This window comes from Chrysemys picta, chromosome 2 (genome assembly GCF_011386835.1).
Source record: "Chrysemys picta bellii isolate R12L10 chromosome 2, ASM1138683v2, whole genome shotgun sequence".
NCBI classification, from domain to species: domain Eukaryota; kingdom Metazoa; phylum Chordata; order Testudines; family Emydidae; genus Chrysemys; species Chrysemys picta.
The window spans coordinates 63,736,869-63,757,560 of NC_088792.1; the positions used below are offsets into that span (position 1 = coordinate 63,736,869).

The 20,692-nt window shown below is 46.0% G+C and overlaps 1 protein-coding gene across 4 annotated transcripts in view; it reads right to left on the reverse strand.

The window, feature by feature from the left end:
• Positions 1–20,692, reverse strand: part of IGF2BP3 (insulin like growth factor 2 mRNA binding protein 3) — a 183,032-nt gene that overhangs the window by 3,954 nt on the left and 158,386 nt on the right. For all 4 annotated transcript variants that reach the window (XM_024106730.3, XM_008170031.4, XM_005290853.5 and 1 more), the window contains 4 exons: positions 15,528–15,647; positions 9,739–9,813; positions 915–1,046; positions 324–437 (listed from right to left, as the gene is read on the reverse strand). In XM_024106730.3, coding sequence (XP_023962498.1) covers positions 324–437; positions 915–1,046; positions 9,739–9,813; positions 15,528–15,647 — 441 coding nt within the window. The remainder of the gene's footprint in view (positions 1–323; positions 438–914; positions 1,047–9,738; positions 9,814–15,527; positions 15,648–20,692) is intronic.

Here is a 20,692-nt window from a genome sequence, read left to right on the forward strand (position 1 = left end):
CCTGGTGCTCCCGAGGGCCAGAAGCCCTCACCTCCCCCCTCCCAGCTGAAGCCCTGAGCCCCAAGGCAGTAAAGTATTTGCTCCCCCGCTTTTTTTGCGTGCGTTTCCGCTGTTGCCTGATTACTTCTGGAACCAGAAGGTATCCGGTTGATCAGTAAGTCCGGAACTCTGGTGTTCGTATCTTTGAGGTTCTACTGTAGTAGCAACTATTCCTTGGGGGATCTGTGTGGTGTGTGTAAACCTAAGATTCACGGATACATTTAGATGAGGTATAAAAATTCACTCAAATTCAATTACTACTCCCACCACCGAAACCTGCTCACCTGGCATGCATAGAAATGGCCAGTTATTTTCACAACAACCTGATCATTTTCATCAGGTGTCTGGTCACGAGGGACAACAACTTCTGCACTTGTCAAATTCTGAAGCTCATTTACCTGTAAAAAAAAAAAAAAAAAAAAAAAAAAATCAGAAAAATGCAGCCATCTTTAATTCATGAGAATTTTTAAAAAATGCTTGGCCATCTGAATGATAAAAGCAGCACCAATACAACTAGAAATCAACCTAAATGGATATTTGTCTATGAAAAAGTAAGTATTTTTCTCCACCACAAAAAAGAAAGGCCAAGAGTTCAATGTAGAGAGATGCGAGTAACTTAATAAACTAGAAACACAAATAAGCAAAGAATGAAGATTTCTAAATTACATATTACAATTTCCACAGTAATCAAAAATTTTTTTTTGAGGGAAGGAGAGTTTAAAATGAACAAAATAAGTTTAAACAGCACGTACAACCTTGAAATTAACATGCGAAGAGTTAAAATGTGAATTAGCTAGAGAGAAGATTTTACACGTTGAATGTCCTTCAGCTAGATTTCTTGTGTTTCATTATTTAGGTTTTGCTCAAGTACTTGCCGTTTTGCCTCCTTTACCAATAACTCTACCAGCAGCATAGGATGGCACTTTTATATGAGCCTCAAGTTTCACTTCTTCTTTAGGTCCAAAGAAATTTTCTTCTTTAAGTTTTCCATAGATTCTCCCTTGAGCCTGCAAAAGTAATTAATATTTTTAAAGGGACAGCATCATTCTGAAATAAAGTCACCTTTAAAAAAAAAAAACAATTAAAACCCATCCAAAGGGAAACTGACTATGTACAAATGCGCAAACCTACTATGTACAAATGAAAAGATTTTCTTCTTATAAAAGTAGTTGTTAATTTATTTTTAAATGAACGGAGTGTTCACGTTTTTAACTAGAAGATACCACAGTCAAACCCTGAAAGAAGGCTTGACAAGCTATCAATGAATATAAAGTAACGGCATAACAATGAACAACATTCTGTTTTCCAGTAGAATAATCCAGCCATTTGAATTATTGTTAGAATGTCTCTATCTACAGGTAAAGCAGCAGCAAAGAATCACGGGGGGAAGACAATGATGTGCCAGATGTTATGTTTTTATTATCACCAGGTGCACATAAAGGAGTTTATTGGCTTAAGCAGTAGAAGTTTCTGAAATTCATCCTTCAGAGGATGGTGAATTCAAAGTAAAACCACATGACAAAGACTTAATTTACACCAGATTTTATGCCTTTACATTTAATTACCAAGTAATTAAATGCAATGTATATTACTTTAGGTTAGCTCTGATTTTTCGTTTTTAATGTGGGAGTCTCTCAGTATACAGATGAGTGGCACCTTGGAAGTTGTGTCACTTTAACCAACATGCATCACCCTATTGCAGTACTGGGTACACGGTAGTGGTGGGCAATAAGACAATAAAGCAGGAGGGTTTGCCTATTACAAGTGGACAGCTGAATCTCTTACCTTTCCAATTTTCTCTGAGTTCTGCTATAATAATTTTAGTGGCTTCTCAAGCAACTATTTCTTTGTTCCCTGTCACTTATAGGCAGTCTTGAGAAATATTAGATCACTCTTCCACACCCTATGCCTTTCAACGTCAGGTTGACGCTTCCCAAGCTGTATCACAAAACAAGTCCAATGGGACAGTGGTAGAAAGGATCTCCAAGAGATGTATATTAAAGATCAGAGAGACTTTCCATTTACCACCCTCCCCTTTCTCAGTCACAGCAGGACTAGAACACAAAAAGTGATGGGTAGGAAAGAAATCAATTAGCTACTAGCAGGGCTCTAACAAATATGTGTCTACTGATGGACTGTCAGGACCAGTAATACACCCTAAACTCAGAAGTGACCAACTCAGAAGAACAGTCTTCCACACTTCAGCTAATGTTACTAGATCATGAAAGATCCCAAAACTGTTACAGTCCACCAACTGATTCTAACCTTAAACTTTTTGTCATGTCATTATATCTGTTGAAAACATCTAATCTCCCTCCCCCCCACCAAAAAGAGAGAGAGAGAGAGAGAGAGAGAGAGAGAGAACACTCTGGAAACACTGAACTAGAGGTGGGTGAAATCAAATAAATTTGTGGCCTGGGAGTTAGAGATGTTCTCCCCCTCAGAAAGTCAGGCCATCAGACCCTAACAGAATCTGGAAAACCTGAGGTACATTGTTGTGTAAAATTTTCACCCATTCAGTGCTCCACAGAAGGTGCATAGGTAGGTGAAGAAAGCTTGTCACACAGGAAAATGGCAGGCCCCCTCCTGTCATCTGTGGTATGGAGATGGGCTCTCGATGGTGTAATGCATTAATAGAACTGAGCTCACTATCTGCTGTACCCGATCCAGTGATGTTTAGGTTCTGTATAGCAGACTTGAACAGCATTTGTTCAGACTGGTTGAGATTTCTTCCCCAGGCCATTCACCAGCCCTGCTTCAAATCCTCCCTTTTCTAAAACTATGTCTACATTACGCAGCTTTTAGCGTCACAGCTCTGCCGCTACAGCTGTGCAGCTAAAAGTTGCGCAGCTTAGCCACTGTTTTTTGGCCGACAAAAAACTTTTACCCCTCAAGGACCGGGGTTAGCTTTGTTGGCTGGAGAGGGCTCCTGCCGACAAAGCACTGTTCACACTGGCGATTGTCGTCAGCAAAACTTTTGTCTTTCGGGGGGATTTTTTTTAATACCTCTGAAAGACAAAAAAGTTGTGTCATTCAATTGCCAGTGTAGACATAGCCTTAGATATCTTATGGGCCACGGAAACTGCAGCAATATAGCAAATCGTAATAGAAAATCAGGAAAGGTGATTTGCACATCCGATACAACAGTCAACACAATTTGTTTTATTTATAGCTCTTCTGTGATGCTCAGCGACAGTATCTGAGCTCCTCACAATAGCCATTAGAGCTAGGGAGGCATGAGCCTCATTTTGCAAACAGGAAAACCAAAGCATAGATATTAGGCAACTTGTCCAAGGGTCTACAAGAAGCCTGTGGTCGTGACAGGAATAAACATCAGATCTTGTGATTCCTAGTCCAGTGTTTTGTCCACAGAAGTATTCTCGTCTAAGGTTGGGAAATTTAAGACTGTTACTGCTGTCCTAGTAGAACATGACAGTATGTGTCCCCAAAACTGAAGTCTAGGGCCCTGATCAGAAAGGGATACACCAATCTCAAATAGATCCTTATGTCATTTGAGTACAAAGGTTGGTTAAAAATGCAAGGGGTAAAATTGACACATACAACACCAAATCTCAGTCTGAAATAGCCAGTCTTCCTCTCACCGCATTTTAAATCTAGAACACTTTTTTTCAGCTTGTAGTAATGCACTGAAGAAATGGACAGTTTTACATCTGAAAAGCCAATTTAGCACCAAGATGAATGTGACATCATTCCTCTCCCCTTCCATTTTAGATTGAACACAAGACCCTAAAGTAACGTAAATTAGATTTAATTAGTACTCTGGGCCACCATGGAGTGACTTTGCTAACATGGGATAAACCCATCTGACCAAAATGTACAACATTGATTGCAATTCTCTGAAAAGGAATAAGACACACTCTTACAATAACAAGTCTCAGAAACTCGAAATGCATTAGTTAAATTACACATGGATGGATCCAAGAACTCCAAGGAAAACTGATTACATTTCTAATGGCTGTCCACCTTCATACAGATGTTAAATTCCTTTCTATAAGAAACATGCCTGAAGTCTTAAAGGGTTTTTATATTGTTTCTACTACCCCAGCATCTTAAAATGTGCCAAATTAAACCTTCTGTTCTTTTAAAACTTCAGAGATACAAAATTACCAGTCAAGTAAATTTCTCCATTGTCCATTTCCCATGAAGGTTTGTTCTACAACAGGGGAAGAAACTTCATGAATTTGCTTTGTGCTTTAGACCACTGGTTCTCAACCAGGGGTACATGTACCTTTGGGGGTACATCAATTCATTTAGATATTTGTCTAGTTTTACAACAGGCTACATAAAAAGCACTCACGAAGTCGGTACAAACTAAAATGTGGTACAAGGACTTGTTTATACTGCTCTATATACTATACATTGAAATCTAATACAATATTTATATTCCTATTGATTTATGTTTATAATGATATGGTAAAAGTGAGTTAGTAAGCAATTTTTCAGTAATAGTGGGCTGTGACACTTCTGTATTTTTCTGTCTGATTTTGTAAGCAAGTAATTTTAAAGTGAGGTGAAACTTGGGGGTATTCAAGACAAATCTGACTCCTGAAAGGGGTACAGTAGTATGGAGAGATTGAGAGGCACTGCTTTAGACTTTAATTACATTCTTTCATAACAGAACCAAAAAGCCAGGAATCTGAAGTTACCGTATCATCCTAATTTGAAAGCAGCTCATAGCTGGATAAATGTATGACCTGTCTTCAAGATCTTAATATACAAGACTATTTAAACCCTTGTCAAACAAATTATCTAAAGAAAAAGATGTAGGCTAGATTTGTCTTTGTAGGAAGAGCTACCTGAGTGGGAAGACATTTAGTCTCAAACTCAAAAAGATGTTACAAGGAAGTGTCCCAAGCACACGCTAGAAGGCATGAAACTAAGGCCCAACTGTAGAAATCATTAGATTTCACTCTTCTGCTTGAGATTTTCAAAGCAGTGCAAGGAATTTAAGGAAGATGTTTGGCTAAATCCCCTGCACTGCTTTGAAAAAAATCTTAAACTACTGTCACTATTACCTCCTCTTCCAGCTCCTCATATAAAAAAAAAACCCAACCAACTATCCAGGTTTACATCGCAACTGCATACACCAGACAACTTCAAGGTAATTAACTTGCTTGCACACGTCAGTAATTGCCATAAACCGCATGTCTAACACAATGTGTATATGCATGTTACGTTATGGTATAATATATAGAGCAGTATAAACAAGTAATTGTGCATATGAAATTTTTGTCTGTATGGGCTCCACTAGTGCTTTTTATGTAGCCTGGTGTAAAACTAGGCAAATATCTAGATGAGTTGACGTATTCCCCTGGAAGACATCTGCGTACCCCCAGGGTACACATTCCCTGGCTGAGAACCACTGGTTTAGGGCATGTCTATACATACAGCACTGCAACTGTACCGATGCAACTGCACCGTTACAGCACGTCTGGTGAAGATGCCCTATGCCGGTGGGAGAGAGCTCTCCCATTGGCATAATAAAAACACCTCTGAAAACAGCAGAAGCTGTGTCAGAGGGAGATGCTCTCCTGCTGACATAGCATTGTGCACATGGGCACTTATGTTGGTGTAACATAGGTCACTCAGGAGGTGGTTTATTCACACCCTGGAGCAAAAAAAGTTATGCCGACATAAGCTGTAGTGTAGACATAGCCTTAGAGCAGGGGTCTCAAACACGCAGCCCACGGGGTTCTTTCGTGCGGCCCGCCAAGCTCCCCATGCCCCCCCTGCCCGCACGCCCCCCGCCCCTCTGCCTACCCCATGGTGCCGCTCACTGCTCCCCGAAGCGGCTGGAACTATGGGCCTGCAGCCCCGGGCAGGGCGGGGGGAGAGTAGAGGGCTCCATGCTCTCGCTTCTAGGCACTGCACACCCCACCCCACAGCTCCCCTTGGCCGGGAACGGGGAACCGCGACCAATGGGAGTTTTGGGGGAGGTACTTGGAGGAGCAGCAAGAGCAGCACACGGCGCTGTTTTCCCCCCACCCCTGGGACTCCGGCTGCTTCCTGGAGCAGAGCGGGGCCAGGGCAGGCAGGGAGCCTGCTCTGGCCACGGTGTGCGGCGCTGCCACCCCAGAGCCGCTCTAGATAAGCGGTGCCAGGCCGGAGCCCGCACTCCACACCCCAACCCCTGTCCAGAGCCCCCTGCCACATCCCACACACCTCTCCTGCACCCCACACCCCAACTCCCTGCCCTGAACCCCCTGCTGACCTCCTGCACCTCAACTCCCTGCCCTGAGCCCCTTGCACCCCCTGGGGGCAGGGAGGGAGCAGAGTTGGGGTCAGGACTTCGGGGAAGGGGTTGGAATGGGGACAGGGAAGAGGCGGGGCCTCATGGAAGGGGTGGAGTGGGGGCGGAGCCAGGGGCAGCAAGGGTGGGGTGTCAGTGATGTGGCCCTCAGGCCAATGCACTAGTCCTCATGTGGCCCTCATGGTCATTTGAGTTTGAGACCCCTGCCTTAGAGCCTCCAAAGAAAGAAAATGCAGATTTTGGATCTATCTGTAGTACCAATGGTTTTGTTGGAGAGAAACCGTGGCTGGGTGATAGAATGGGGGACAGACTCCTCCCGTTAGCTGCATCTCCTGGTGCATCTTAGGAAGGATCTGATGGCAATAGAGATTAGGGATCAGGGAGATCAAAAATGTCATCAGGTGTAATGCGAGTCTCTGCTCTCCCTGGAGTGCAAGGGGTCCTGTCCGCCCAAACCAATGGAGTTGCTGTATTTATAGTTCAGTTTGTACCACAGTGAGGCAAGGCAGAGGCGGTACTATCACTGCTTGAGGCTCCTAATGGTTGCTTTTTGTCAATGCCATAAGTTACTGGTGTTTAGGCTTAGTGGCTACTGGACGCACAGTTGTCACTAGAGTGTGGTCTGGTACCAACAGAGCCCTGGATTTGTGGACTTTCTTGTCATGACCCTGAGACTTGGGACATTCTAAGTCAAGGATGGACAAACTTTTTGGCCTGAAGGCCACATCAGGGTAAAGAAATTATATGGTGGGCTATGAATGCTCCCTAAATTGGGGGTAGGGATGCAGGAGGGGGTGAGGACTCTGGCTAGGGGTGCGGGCTCTGGGGTGGGGCCAGAAATGAGTTCAGGATGCGGGAGGGGGCTCCGAGTTGGCGTGTGGGAAGGATGAGGGCTCTGGGGTGGGACTGGGGACATGGGGTTTGGGGTGCAGGATGGGGCCCCAGGCTGGGACCGAGGGGTTCAGAGGGAGGGAGGGGGATCAGGGTAGGGTGTTGAGGTATGGGGGAGGGGTGTGAGGGCTCCAGCTGGGGGTGTGGGCTCTGGAGTGTGGCCGGGGACAAGGGGTTTGGGGTGCAGAAGGGGGCTTCAGGTTGGGACCAATGGGTTTAAAGGGCGGGAGGGGGATCACAAATGGGGCAGGGAGGGGTGAGGGCTCTGGGGTGGGGCTGGGGATGAAGGGCTTGGGGTACAAGAGGGGGCTCTGGGCTGGAATCGAGGGGTTCAGAGGGTGGGAAGGGAATCGGGGCTGTGGCAGGGGATTGGGGCACTGGGGGGGGGGGGGAAGGCGCGCTCAGGGGTGCAGGCTCTGGGCAGCACTTACCGCAAGCAGCTCCTGGAAGCATGTCCCCCCTCCAGCTCCGAGGCATGGCCAGGCAGCTCTGCGCGCTGCCCCGTCCACAGGTGCCACTCCTGCAGCTCCCAATGGCCGGGAACCACGGCCAATGGGAGCTACGGGGGCGGGGCTTGCGAACGGGGCAGTGCGCAGGGCTGCCTGGCCACACCTCTGCATACTTCGTAGGAACCAGAGGGGGTCATGCCGGCTGCCTCCTGGGAGTCGCGCAGAGTGGGGCAAGCCCCTAACCCTGCTCCCCAGCTGGAGCGGGGCAAACCCCGACCCTGCTTCCCGGCGGGAGCTGAGGGCTGGATGAAATGGTCGGATGTGGCCCGCAGGCCATAGTTTGCCCACCCCGTTCTAAGTCTTCATGGGCTGAACAGGAAGACTTGCTTGACTTGGGCAGGGCTGGATCCAACTTCTCTGAAGTGGACTTAGAGGAGGATTTGCTCTCGTGTTTATAAGAACACTCCCTGCTTTCCCAACAAGACCCAAAACAGGGAGATTCCCTGGCTGCTAAGTCAGACTTCGTGGCAGAAGGTGCACTCTTTGCTGAGCAAGGTCAACATACAGGGGGCTCCCCCAGCCTGGGTCTGACTGCAGCCTCATTGTTTTCTCCATTAGGTACTTCTGAAGATGAAATTTCAGACCCTCACAAATACAATTGGGAAAAGAGTGGCAGGTACTGTAGCTTGCCATGACATGAGCCTCCCTTGAGGCAGTATTGATGGTTGTCACTGACTGAGAAGCGGCACAGATTTTGAAGCCCAGCATTCTGGGCATAGTCCAGTAATCTTAACTGGAGGTGAGACGGGACAGTGTTCCCTGGTACAGGGAATCTATGTAACTATAAAACTTAAACTATAGAATAAAATTCTAAACTATTTTCTATATATTTGCATATTGAAGAATTAAGGAAGACAAAGTTCTGGACACTGGAGGTTCTGATCCAGGTCATGCGGTGGTAAGGAGGAACTGCAGCAGGGGTCAGTCCGTTCTGCCCTTTATCTCCTTGATTGGAGGCACAAAGAAAGGGAGGACACGTGCACAGACCAACAGTCACTGCTTTCAAGAATTCTCCAACTCCAAGCATGTACAGCGCATGCATGGCCACAATGGAATATACATAGGGACCAGCACTCGAAGAACAAGCATGGCTGTAAACCCATGAGAGCAAGACAGCACTGCAATGATGTGAAGTTGTGAGTGACTTTTCCACTTGCTACAGGCCTTACCTGCAAAGCAATCAAGCTGCTATATGACAGAGTGACTTATTTCAGCCTTTGATGCACTCTTACTTAGTGTTCTCCAACTGAAATTCATTTGATATCTGCGCTTATACTATACTCACCTGTTACCCTTGCTCAGGTAGAAGGCAGCTCAATCATTTGATATGTTTAAGAGAGGCAAATGATGGTTGGGGCATCCTAGCATCATTTTATTTTAAATACAATCAGAATCATTCCACTCATCGGAAAAGTTGCCCAAAAAGGCATTTCTATCTAGAACAAATTAGTAACCTGCGATTATGGGTGTCATATGGTTATTTTTTTCTTGTGTGTATTTATTATTAGGTAGAATTCTGATCACAATGAAATGAAGCAAAACTTCCACTAACTTTAATGGAAGACCCTTAAGTTTCTTTACTCACATGGTTGTATGACTTTTCTTTTGGCAGAGAGGGAGGGGAGGGGAGGGGAGGCGGGGGAAAAAGGAACCATTTGACCAACATGTTTATTACAGAGACAAGGTGGAAGAGAATATCTTTTATTGGATCAACTTCTGTTGGTGAGAGAGACAAGCTTTCAAGCCGCACAGGGCTCTGTGTGGCTCGAAAGCTTCTCTCTCTCTCTCTCTCTCTCACACACACACACACACCAAAAGAAGCTGGCTCAATAAAAGATATTACCTCTCCCACCTTGTCCCTCTAATATCCTGGGACCGCCATGACTACAATTACACTGCATACCAACTATTTATTAAAATTCTGAGTAAAATGGTGCATGCCAGTTAAGTATTTCAGTAATGTTTCTTCCTACAAGGCAAAGCCCACTGCAAATTGACAAACAGGATGGAAGTTTTCATACTCAGTACCTTGAACTGAGCCTCCGGAGGCCCGGTGATGATAACCATTCTGAGCTTGGCATCTGGTCCTTCAGCAGGAGCTATCTGCAACACAAAGTTCAGATTAACACAGCTGCTTGGTTTTGACAGGTGCCTAACTGCAAGGTAAGTTTAAGGAAGAACTTTTCCCTGCCAGTAAAACACTTCCATTCTGCCACGAGTGCAAAATCGTTCGTTACACCAGCACCATTAAGCTTTGGTCATGCTAGGATTTTTTGTTTTTTTTTTAAATGAATGTACTGGTTATCGGGGGAAAAATGGCTAAGTCACAAGCAAATTTACCGCTGAAAAATCATGAGAATGAAACAAAGGGATAGCCACTCAAAAAGATCTGTAGCCCATGGTAAAACCTCCTAGGCAGTATGTACCTAGTATAAAGAGAGAGCTTTCCAGGGAAAGACATAGTTGAACAACCAAGATTTTTAACTTTACTCGCTACCATCAAACAAGTCCTAACAAGAAAGAGAAAGGAGAACATTTTCCTAACAAATTCTGCCCATCAGCAAGACTTTTCCCTTGGGGATCAAGATACGGAAGCACCAACCTATCTAGCTGGGACTATCCAAACATTCCTCCAGATTGTGAGATACACAGATGTTTTTGTCTCCTGGAAAAAAAAATTAAGCTCCACTAGGGCTGAGCCACAGAAGCCTACAGGCTCTTCAACAGTTCATTTAATCATAAAATAAGATTTCTGTGGGTGTTGTTCTCAGACTCCAATAGCATTAAATAATTTAACCCAGCCTCTGACATTGTGGATGAATCCTTTGTTTATCACAACTGACATTTCCATTGCTGCAGCTAGTATTACACAGCCAGTGTTGAACAAGTAATGTATTAAACATTACAGGACTTCATCTTTGCCAAAAGCCAAGGGACATTTTTCATCTGTAACAGCTGTGGTTTAATTCAGACAAATTACTAGTCATCATGTATCACTTTTACATAACTGTGTGTAACAAGGCGACGACTCACTGCTGTGGCGCCCCCTGCTGGTTGTCCAGGGAATTAGCTCTCCAGCCTCCAGAGCACCCTCTGTAGGCCGGTGTCTCGCGTGCCACTGGCCCTGTGTCCTTCCCAGACCCCGGTGCTCTTTACCCAGGGGCTCTGCCCACTACAGAGTTCTCTGGGTCTCCCCTCCCCAGGGAACCCCCAACCCCCACCTTGCCTCAGTCTTTGGCTACTGCCAGTCACCATCTAGCCTCCACTAACTGGGGTGGACTGCAGTATAATTGCCACTCATCATTGACAAGGAGGGTCTGGACCTGCTGCCTCTGCCTACCCTTGGGCTGCCCCCCCGCAACCCTAGTACCTTTTCTGGCCTTTATCCAGGCCTGCAGCCTGAGTGTTTTCCAGGCCGGAGCTCCCCAGCTCCTCTGGCCTTTACCCAGCCCTGCTCCAGTCTAGGTACCCTGCTCACCTCCCAGCAGCCAGGCCCATCCCTCTCAACATTCAGAGAAAGACTCTCTTTTGGCTTTTGGCCCCAGCCCTCTTATAAGGGCCAGTTGGGCCCTGATTAAGCTGGCCACAGCTGTGGTCCGCTACCCACTCAGCTTCCCCAGCCATTCTTAATCCCTCTGACCCTGCTGCAGCCCTCTCCAGGGCTGCTTTCACCCTTCCAGGACTGAAGTGGGGTGATCATCACCCCGCTACACTGTGGTTAACATAAGAACGGCCATACTGGGTCAGACCAAAGGTCCATCTAGCCCAGTATCCTGTCTTTCAACAGTGGCCAATGCCAGGTGCCCTAGATGGAATGAACAGAACAGGGAATCATCAAGTGATCCATAACCAGTTGCCCATTCCCAGCTTCTGGCAAATAGAGGCTAGGGACACCATCCCGGCCCATCCTGGCTAATATACTGTATATTGATATACCTATACTCCATGATGTTATATAGTTCTTTTGTGAACCCTTTTATAGTCCTGGCCTTCACAACATGCTCTGGCAAAGAGTTCCACAGGTTTACTGTGCGTTGTGTGAAAAAATACTTTTTTGTTTCTAGGCTGCCTATTAATTTCATATGGTGGCGCCTAGTTCTTGTGTTATGAGAAGAAGTAAATAACACATCCTTATTTATTTTCTCCACACCAGTCATGATTTTATAGACCTCTATCATATCCCTCCTTAATCGTCTCCTTTCCAAGCTGAAAAGTCCCAATCTTATTAATCTCTTCTCATATGGCAGCTGTTCCATACCCCTAATCATTTTTGTTGCCCTTTTCTGAACATTTTCTAATTCCAATATAGTTAGTAAAAATTTGGTGAACAATCATTCACATTATATCCTACACTGAGAATACAACACACACTAGCTATTTACTTTGCACATCAATTCCTGTAATCTAATTAGCTATTTTATAACTACATACAGGTATAACTGCAGCACGTTTATTAAGCTACCAAAATAGGAAATGCGCCAACAGCAGGAAGTCAGACCAAATTCTTGCACTTTCATAAAGTATTTAAATGGTGCCAAATTTCAAGGCACCTTTGCAGTTAGTTTACTGAACACGGCTTGAGAAGATAATTTCTGTCCACATTAGATTGACATGTTTGAGATTGTTTCACTTCATGCAGTCACCTTACATTTCATTTGTACACAGACTCCAATATTTCATACCAAGGGTACCCTTTTTGCCACTAACTCCCGTATTAAATGTTGGAAAAGTATTTTCTATAAAGTCTGTTTCATTTCTGTATTTTTTTATTATTATTTTAATGCTACAGTTTTTTTTTTACAAGGTTGCAGGTCAGAAGGGAGGAGTCTAAGATTTAGACTTCAAATCTTAGACTCTTCCCTTTTTATCTGTATAGCCGGAGACAAACAGCATTGGGGGCTAGAAAATAACACTCACTATTACATTAACATTACAGTGCCTGCAGGGGGCACATTCAAAAGCCTCTGTGTTATTTTTGTCTTTCTTATCCTTGAAATGTGTAAACTAGAGATCTATATACACAAATGTTTTCTCTGAAGTTTTAATTTAAAATTTCACAGCATTTATAAAAAAACAGACTAATCCCTATACATTCCCTCCAACAGCAACATGTACATTTAATATATTCTTGAAATCCCATTTTATGGCTGAATATTTTTATTGGATCTACAAACTTCAACACTGCACAAAAGTAGATTTCATACTGATTCAAACATTTACATGCACACCATCCTGTACATACCTCAAACAGGTCCAGACTGCCATATACAGAGGGATATCCTAATTCTTGCATACAAAAAATCAGATTTCTAGTTTGGCCACCTAAAAATTCTCAAGTGTTCCTTAAACTCTTAGGTAAGATTGAACACGTTGTTTCATAATTCTGAACGTATTACTTTGCTCAAATATTAGAACAAAGATTTTTAAGGGATGCGTATGTTAAAAATACAGGATGTTATTATTCAGAAGTTTTAAGTGAGGCAATAAATTGATCCCATTGTTATGGTGTGTGTTTATTTTTACCAATAAAGAAAATTTGGGCTCCATGTAGCATGTCATAACCAAGATTTACATGCAGCATGATTTCTCGATAATTTTTAAAAATATGCAAATTTTCACCTCCTGGTGCAAGCCTCTCTTGCTTCTGAAAATTTAGTGACCTCCCCACTCTTACCTGACTCCTGCTTCCCAGCTCAGGAATGCTCAATCCCTGCTCTTCCAAAATCTGATGCCTGTTTAAAGAGCACTGCAGAACAAGACAGGCCCCTACCTCTGGATGTGTCTCGACCCAATGATTGCATGCACACAACCCCACAGATTCCACAGTTGCCTGACCCCCACATCCCTAGTTGCTGGGAAAGTGGTAACAAGTAAATTGAGAACAAGAGAATAACATTTGGTTGATTTATGTGACAGAATGAGAATTTGTGGCAAGTGAAGAGCAGGAATCCAGCTGCAACCAATCTGCACTTTAAAACAGATATACTACCAAAAGTTTGGTCAAAACCTCATCTCTACACAAGCCAAGAATATTGGCTATATGCAGCGGAGAACTGCAGGGATCCTTCCATCAAAGCTGTAACTCTGTGGCTGAAGTAGCCGCCACTAACGCGGTGACACACAGAAATGAGATGGGGAAAACAGCCAGAGTAATAATGGATCCACCAGCTCATCTCTCCATGCACTGTGAAATGGGGCCTACATGAGTCCCTCTAGAGCTGTACTCAAGCAGGAGTGCCATAACTCTTACACTGTCTCCTCAAACTTTGCAGTAGGTCTTCCGCATTCAGGGCCCTCTGGGTCCAGAGAGAGAGAGCAGGGTCATCAGAATTACCTTTGGACAAGAAACTTCTTACAATAAAGGATGAAGCTAGAATGGAGGTCTGTAAAGTACTCACTGGCATCTATGCTTGTCAACAGAGATTGGAGAGGCAACATTTTTACACAAGGAAACAAAACCACCATGGTCAACATGAGAAATATAAATTATTCCTTATTAGAGCATTTCACTTTGCTGTGTGAGAAAAACTAGCGACTCCTTGCTAATTGTGATCGGCTTCACTTCTAATATTGCTCTACAAAAGCACATTACACCATAAAGCCCAGATCGCCCTCCTTCTGGATACATTTTATAATGCATTGAATCAAACTAACTGGCTTCATAGACAAACTCACTCAATGTCCCACATCAACCCCTTTGTTTTTCTCTCTCAGGTCTTCCCATGGGGGGGTTGGGGGGAGGAAGAGAAGGTGGGGAGAGAAAGAGCTTGAGGGTACCCCACAGGAAGGAATTCCCAAGTGCGCCTTTCTGGTTTCAAAGGGTTTTTCTGAATTTGGGTGATGGCAGCATCTACGCATCCAAGGTCAGAGAGAATCTGTAACCTTGGGAGTTTAATATAAGCCTGGAGTGGCCAGTATTAATTTTTTAGAATCCTTGTGGGCCCCCACCTTCTGCACTCAAAGTGCCAGAGTGGGGTATCAGCCCTGACAGCCTCCGTGTCACCACTGGTGGGAGCACAAATAGCACCAGCACATTAATTGACAGAGCTGCATTGATGCCAACCCTACAGGTGGGCACAGGTGAGCCAGGATTGTCTTGACTGAACTAAGTCAAGCTTTATCCCTGGATTAGTTCCTCTGGTACATGCACTTGCCCTTGTCTACGTTCAGGGTCAGCATTTGTGCAGCTAGATTCACAGACTGCTGAACTGGGGCTATCCCCCTGAGTGCAGACAAGGATCTAGCAGCTTCTAGTTCTTTTATCCATCATGTCAGTTAAACGTGGTGATAAATAATGGGTTCAGCCACAGGAGCCTAGCGTACACAGCACGGATTTTCCAACAATCAGTACTTCAGAGTGGAGCCACCAGAGCTTAATATCTCAGACTGATCCTTTTTGGGCATCCAGAGACAAAGCACAGTAGTTAAAGGTTTTCCTGACTTATTTGTTATTAAAAGAGAAAATTCAGAGGTACTGTTTTTTGCCTTAACAATGTGGCAAGGAAGCCTTGAACACATCATTAAGACTTGGCTAAAGGCTTTTTCTAAGTTGAGACCACCAAGGTAGCTTTCTTTGTAGCTTATAGTTCAGACCTCAAGAGAGGTTTGAAAACATGATTCTAATTATGTTATCTCTCTGGGTATTTAAAGCTTAATTTATAAACAAATATACCATTTATCACATAACTCAATGTGAGGAGTGTGGGGAGAGAGAGAGAGAGAGAGAGAGAGAATACAGATTCACTGGAATGTTACTTGTGAAAACTTGCTGGAAGCATCACATGGAATAGACAGAAATCTCGTCAAGTTAATAGTACCTTAATAGATGCGCCTGCAAAACGAGAAAGTTGTTTGATGTGCTGTCCCTGCTTGCCAATAATGGCTCCTACCGCCAAGGCTGGGATGAACAGATGAACAGTTTCAGACTCGGGCTGTTGCTGTGGAGAAGGAGGAAAGAAATAATATGCCATGAATGTTTTTGAACATTATGAATCAGACTGACAGGATAGAGGTATGGAGCACACATACATGGAAATGAGAGAGAAATCTTTGATCCCCTATTAAATTTAAATGTTTAATGACTATCATGAAATCCAACTGTATATGAAAGAACAATTCAAGCCTAAGATGATTCTTTTAGTCTTAAAAAAAAAAAAAAAAGTTGTGATTTTAACATTTCCACTTTAAGCCCATAATTGAGAGATTTTTAAAAGGGATGTTTCATTTTTGGCTATCAACTCTACCTTGGTGTTTCTCCAGTTTATGACTGGGCAGATTAGACTGTTGCAAGTGGTGCAAAACTAAATTGACTGAAGGTTAAATAAGTGAACTATTTCTAGATTTCCCTTTTGTTTAATTTTGAAGGTAAATTACACTGACCTTGACACACAAATTGCATAACGAGCCTTAGAGTTACATACATTTTACAGCTTCCTTTGTGTAGGAGTGATCTGGAATGATACATAACCAACTTTAAAACTGCCACTGAGCCCTCATGTGTAAGATTATATAACAGTTGGAGTCTTGGCAGCAGTCCCAAAACAGTAAATTAAATGCAAAATTAAGAGTTTCTGAAATCGCAAGGACCATTCCATCTCACCACAGGATATCAGACATCAGCAACACATCTCGAAGAACAACCATTACAAAAGGTAGGTAACCGTTTTTTCTTCAAGTGCTTGCTCATGTCGATTCCATTCTAGGTGACTCACAAGCAGTGACAATGGAGGTAGGCTCGGAGTTCATGGTCTTGCAGCACTGCTCTGCCAAAGCCAGCGTCGTCTTGAGCTTGCTGGGTAAGCGCATAATGAGAGACGAATGTGTGGACAGATGACCAGGTAGCAGCCCTACAGATCTCTTGGATTGGTACCTGTGCCAGGAAGGCTGCGGACAACGCTTGTGCCCTAGTCGAGTGTGCCGTCACGATCGCCAGCGGAGGCACCTTCGCCAGCTCATAACAGTAGCGGATGCAGGCTGTAATCCAGGATGAAATCCTCCTGGCTGATACTGGGCGAACTTTCATTCTGTCTGTCACCGCAATGAACTCAGATGACTTACAGAACAGTTTTGTTCCATCTAAATAGAGAGCCAGTGTCCTCCTGACATCCAGGGTGTGTAGCCTGCGCTCCTCATCTGACGTATGAGGCTTTGGAAAAAAGATGGGTAAGTATATGTCCTAGCCAGTATGAAACTACGAAATGACCTTGGGCAGAAATGGTGAGTGCGGCTCCAAAGTGAGTGCCCTGATCTCGGACACTCTGTGGGCCGACATTACCGCAACCAGAAACAAAACTGCAACCAGAAGAGAAGCAGGAGAGAACAGGAAGCTGGCAGCTTTATGAGCCTCGACAGCATAAGATTCAGGTCCCAGGGAGGGAAGGAATCCCAGATGTGTGGGTAAAAATGCTCCAGACCTTTCAAAAATCGGGCTGTCACGTCATGAGTGAAGATCGAACTGCCTTGGAAGGGATGGTGGAAAGTCGAGATAGCAGCCAGGTGGACCTTAATCGATGAAAGGGACAAACCTTGGAGTTTGAGGTGTAGCAGGTAATCCAGGATCTCCTGCAGTGAGCCCTGCACTGCTCAGATACATTGTTCCGAGGCCCAGCACATGAACCTTTTCCATTTGGCTAGGTAAGTCGTTCTCATGGAGGGTTTCCTGCTACCCAGCAAGACCTGCTGAACATGGGCTGAGCATTTCCATTCGTCCACGTTTAGTCATGCAGTAGCCATGCTGTCAAGTGCAACGCCTCCAAGTTTGGGTGCAGAAGGCTGTCATGGTTCTGGGACAGCAGGTCCAGCCAGAGGGGAAGCTGCAGCAGGGCAGCTACCGAAAGGTTCAGCAACGTGCCGAACCAGTGCTGGTGAGGTTACGTGGGGACTATTAGGATAATCTTCACCCTGTCCTGCTTGATCTTCACAAGGACCCTGTGAATTAACGGCACTGGGAAGACATACATCAAACCCCACGCCCCGCCCCCCGACCACAGGAATAGAAAGCTGTCTGATGGGGGTGCCTGTCCATCCCCCAGAACTAACAGAACACATGGCATTTCCTGTTCTGCCAGGATGCGAACAGGTCCAGCTGGGGTGTCCCCCACCTCTGGAAGATTACGCTGACCGCCTCCAGATGGAGCGACTACTCGTGGCGAGACGAGAAGGTCCTGCGGAGGTGATCTGCTAATATGTTCTTGGTTCTGGGCAGGTGCATGGCTACCAGACGAATGGCATGCTGCACACAAAAATCCCAAAGGCTGAGAGTTTCTTGGAAAGCACCGACAACCTAGCTCCGCCCGGCCTGTTGATCTAATACATTGCGGCGGTGTTGTCTGTCAGGATCTGCACCACCTTGCCCTTCAGGTGGGGCAAGAAAGCCTGGCAGGCCAGACAAACTGCTCTGAGCTCCCTGTCGTTGATATGGAGGACCAGATTGTCCTGCAACTAGTGGCCCTAGTTGCTTAGCTCGCCCAGGTGGGCTCCCCTGCACAGCTCTGAAACATCGGAGACCAGGTCAGCAACGGGGATGGGGCTGAGAAGGGAACTCCCTCAAACACCGACCCAGGGTCCACCCACCAATTCAGGGACTCCCAGATATGCTCTGGCACCCTGACTATCTGGTCTAAGTCGTGCCTGTTCGAGATGTAGACCAAAGTCAGCCACGTTTGCAGAGGCCGAAGATAGAGCTGGGCATGACTGACCATGTATGTGCATGCGGCCCAAAAAACTCAGACAGGTGAGAGCCATGGTCTGAAAACGCGCTTTCGGAAGAAAGGCTCTGGCTCATGTGGGGTCGAGAATTGACCCAACGAACTCTATTCATTACACCAGCCTTAAGGTGAATTTTTTCTCATTTATTAACAGGCCTACGTTGCAGAAGGTGGAACGCACCAGATCAAGGCTCCTCTGCACTTGTTCCCGAGACCTGCCTTTGATGAGTCAGTCATCGAGATACTGGAAGACCTGGACCCCCTCAACGTCTCATGTAAGCAGCCACTGATACCATACATTTTGGGAACATCCTCGGGGCCAATGAGAGGCCAAAGGGCAGTGCCATGAATCGAAAAAGGCGTCTGCCCACTATTAAATGGAGGAAACACCTGTGACCTTGGAATATAGTGATATGGAAATAAGTGTCCTTCAAGTGGAGGTTGGCGTACCAGTCTCCCGGATCCAGGAAGGGGATGATGAAAGCCAGGGAGACCATGTGAAACTTCAACTTTCTGAAAGACTCGTTGAGGCGACGCAGGTCCAGAATGGGTCTGAAGCCCCCTTTTGCTTTCAGGATTAGGAAGTAGCAGGAATAGAATCCCTTTCCTTTCATGTCCCAATGAACCACCTCTACGGCCCCCAGATGCAGGAGGTCCTCGACCTCTTGAACGAGAAGTTGCTCGTGAGATGGGTCCCTGAAGAGGGATGGGGGGGGAGCGAGGGGGGAAGGAAATGGGTCGGAGGGGCGGCTAAAAATTGCACGGTATAGCCCTGAGATACTATACCCAGCAGTCTGAGGTGACCTGTGACCAGGCTGAATGGTAGGGACGAGGACGGTCGAGGAAAGAACAAGGTGGATCCTGGGAGCTGACTGGGGCGTTGCTCTCAAGCACACTTTCAAAATGAGCGCTACTAGCCCCCAGGATGCTTTGCCGGGCTGGGCTGCGCGGGTGAGCAGGAAGAGGAAGGGTGGTAACAACTAAAGTTCGTGTCTCTATCCCTTCTCTTTGAAGACCCTTGACGAGGCTGCCAAGGCCTTGGCAATGGGGTGTCTGGGTGTCCTTTTAACCCATGCAGCCTTGCATCCATCTGCTCTGCAAAGTCCATTCCCACCAAACGGGAGGTCCTGGATCAAGGTCTGCGTCTCTTGGGATAGGCCGGCAGTCTGAAGCCAAGAGCTGTGCCTCATGACTACTGCCAAAGTGACCATCCTAGCTGCTGAGTATGTTGCGTCCCACGCCATTTGGAGAGAGCATCTTGCTGCCATGGTACCCTCCTCCACCAGGATGCCAAATTCCTGAGCGAAACCTTGAGGAAGGGACTCCTTGAACTTACGAAGGAAGTTCATAAGTTAAAGTTATACCTGACCAAAAGTGCCTGGTGGTTCACCCCCCGGAATTGCAGGCTGGGCTGTAAAATAGATTTTTGTCCCGAAAAGGTACAGTCTTTTGGCCTTTTTGTTTTTGGGAGTTGAACTGGCCTGCCCCTGCTTCTCCTTGTTGGCCACAGAGACAACCAGTGAGCCCGGATGTGGGTGGGTAAAAAGGTACTCAAACCCCTTGGCCAGGACGAAGTACTTCTTTTCAGCCCTTTTGGAGGTAGAAGGGATGGATGACGGGGTTTGCCAGAGGGCCTTAATTTTCAGGACCCTGTCATGCAATGGTTCTGCAACACGGGCGGGGTAGAGGTAGAGAACACACTGAACAAGATGTCCACATGCTCGGCCATCTCCTCCACTCTAGGCCCAAATTCTCAGCCACCTGTCGAAGCAGGGCCTGGTGTTCCTTAAAATCGTCTGGCAGGCTGGCTCTTGACGATCCCACGACTGCCTCATCTGGGGACGACAACGACTGTACTGAGGTGGAAGGGAGTGCGGGGGAGGGGGGGCGCTCCGGGGCATCAACCCCCATGGGGGAGTGGGGATTTTGGAGTGGGCTCCTCTACCCCGACCTCCGAGCATGCTTCATGCACCAAACCCGAGGCCGTCACCTGTTTCTCCGATGTGCCAGCAGTTAAGCACTGTGAAGGGGGCATCATCATCACCAGCACTGGCTGTGCTGCCAAGGCAGCAGCATGGACGTTGACACGGCCTCAGGTGCCCAATCTTGCCGGTGGAGTATCGGCAAGGGGCTAAATTGCCCTGCCATGCTGGAGGAATCCCCTACCGGTGACCATGTCGGGGCCATTGCCGCCTGTGTCTGCCTGCTAACTGTTGCTGCTGGAGACCAGTGCTCGGAGGAGGATCAGTGCCGGGGCTGGAGGGGACCAGTATCAC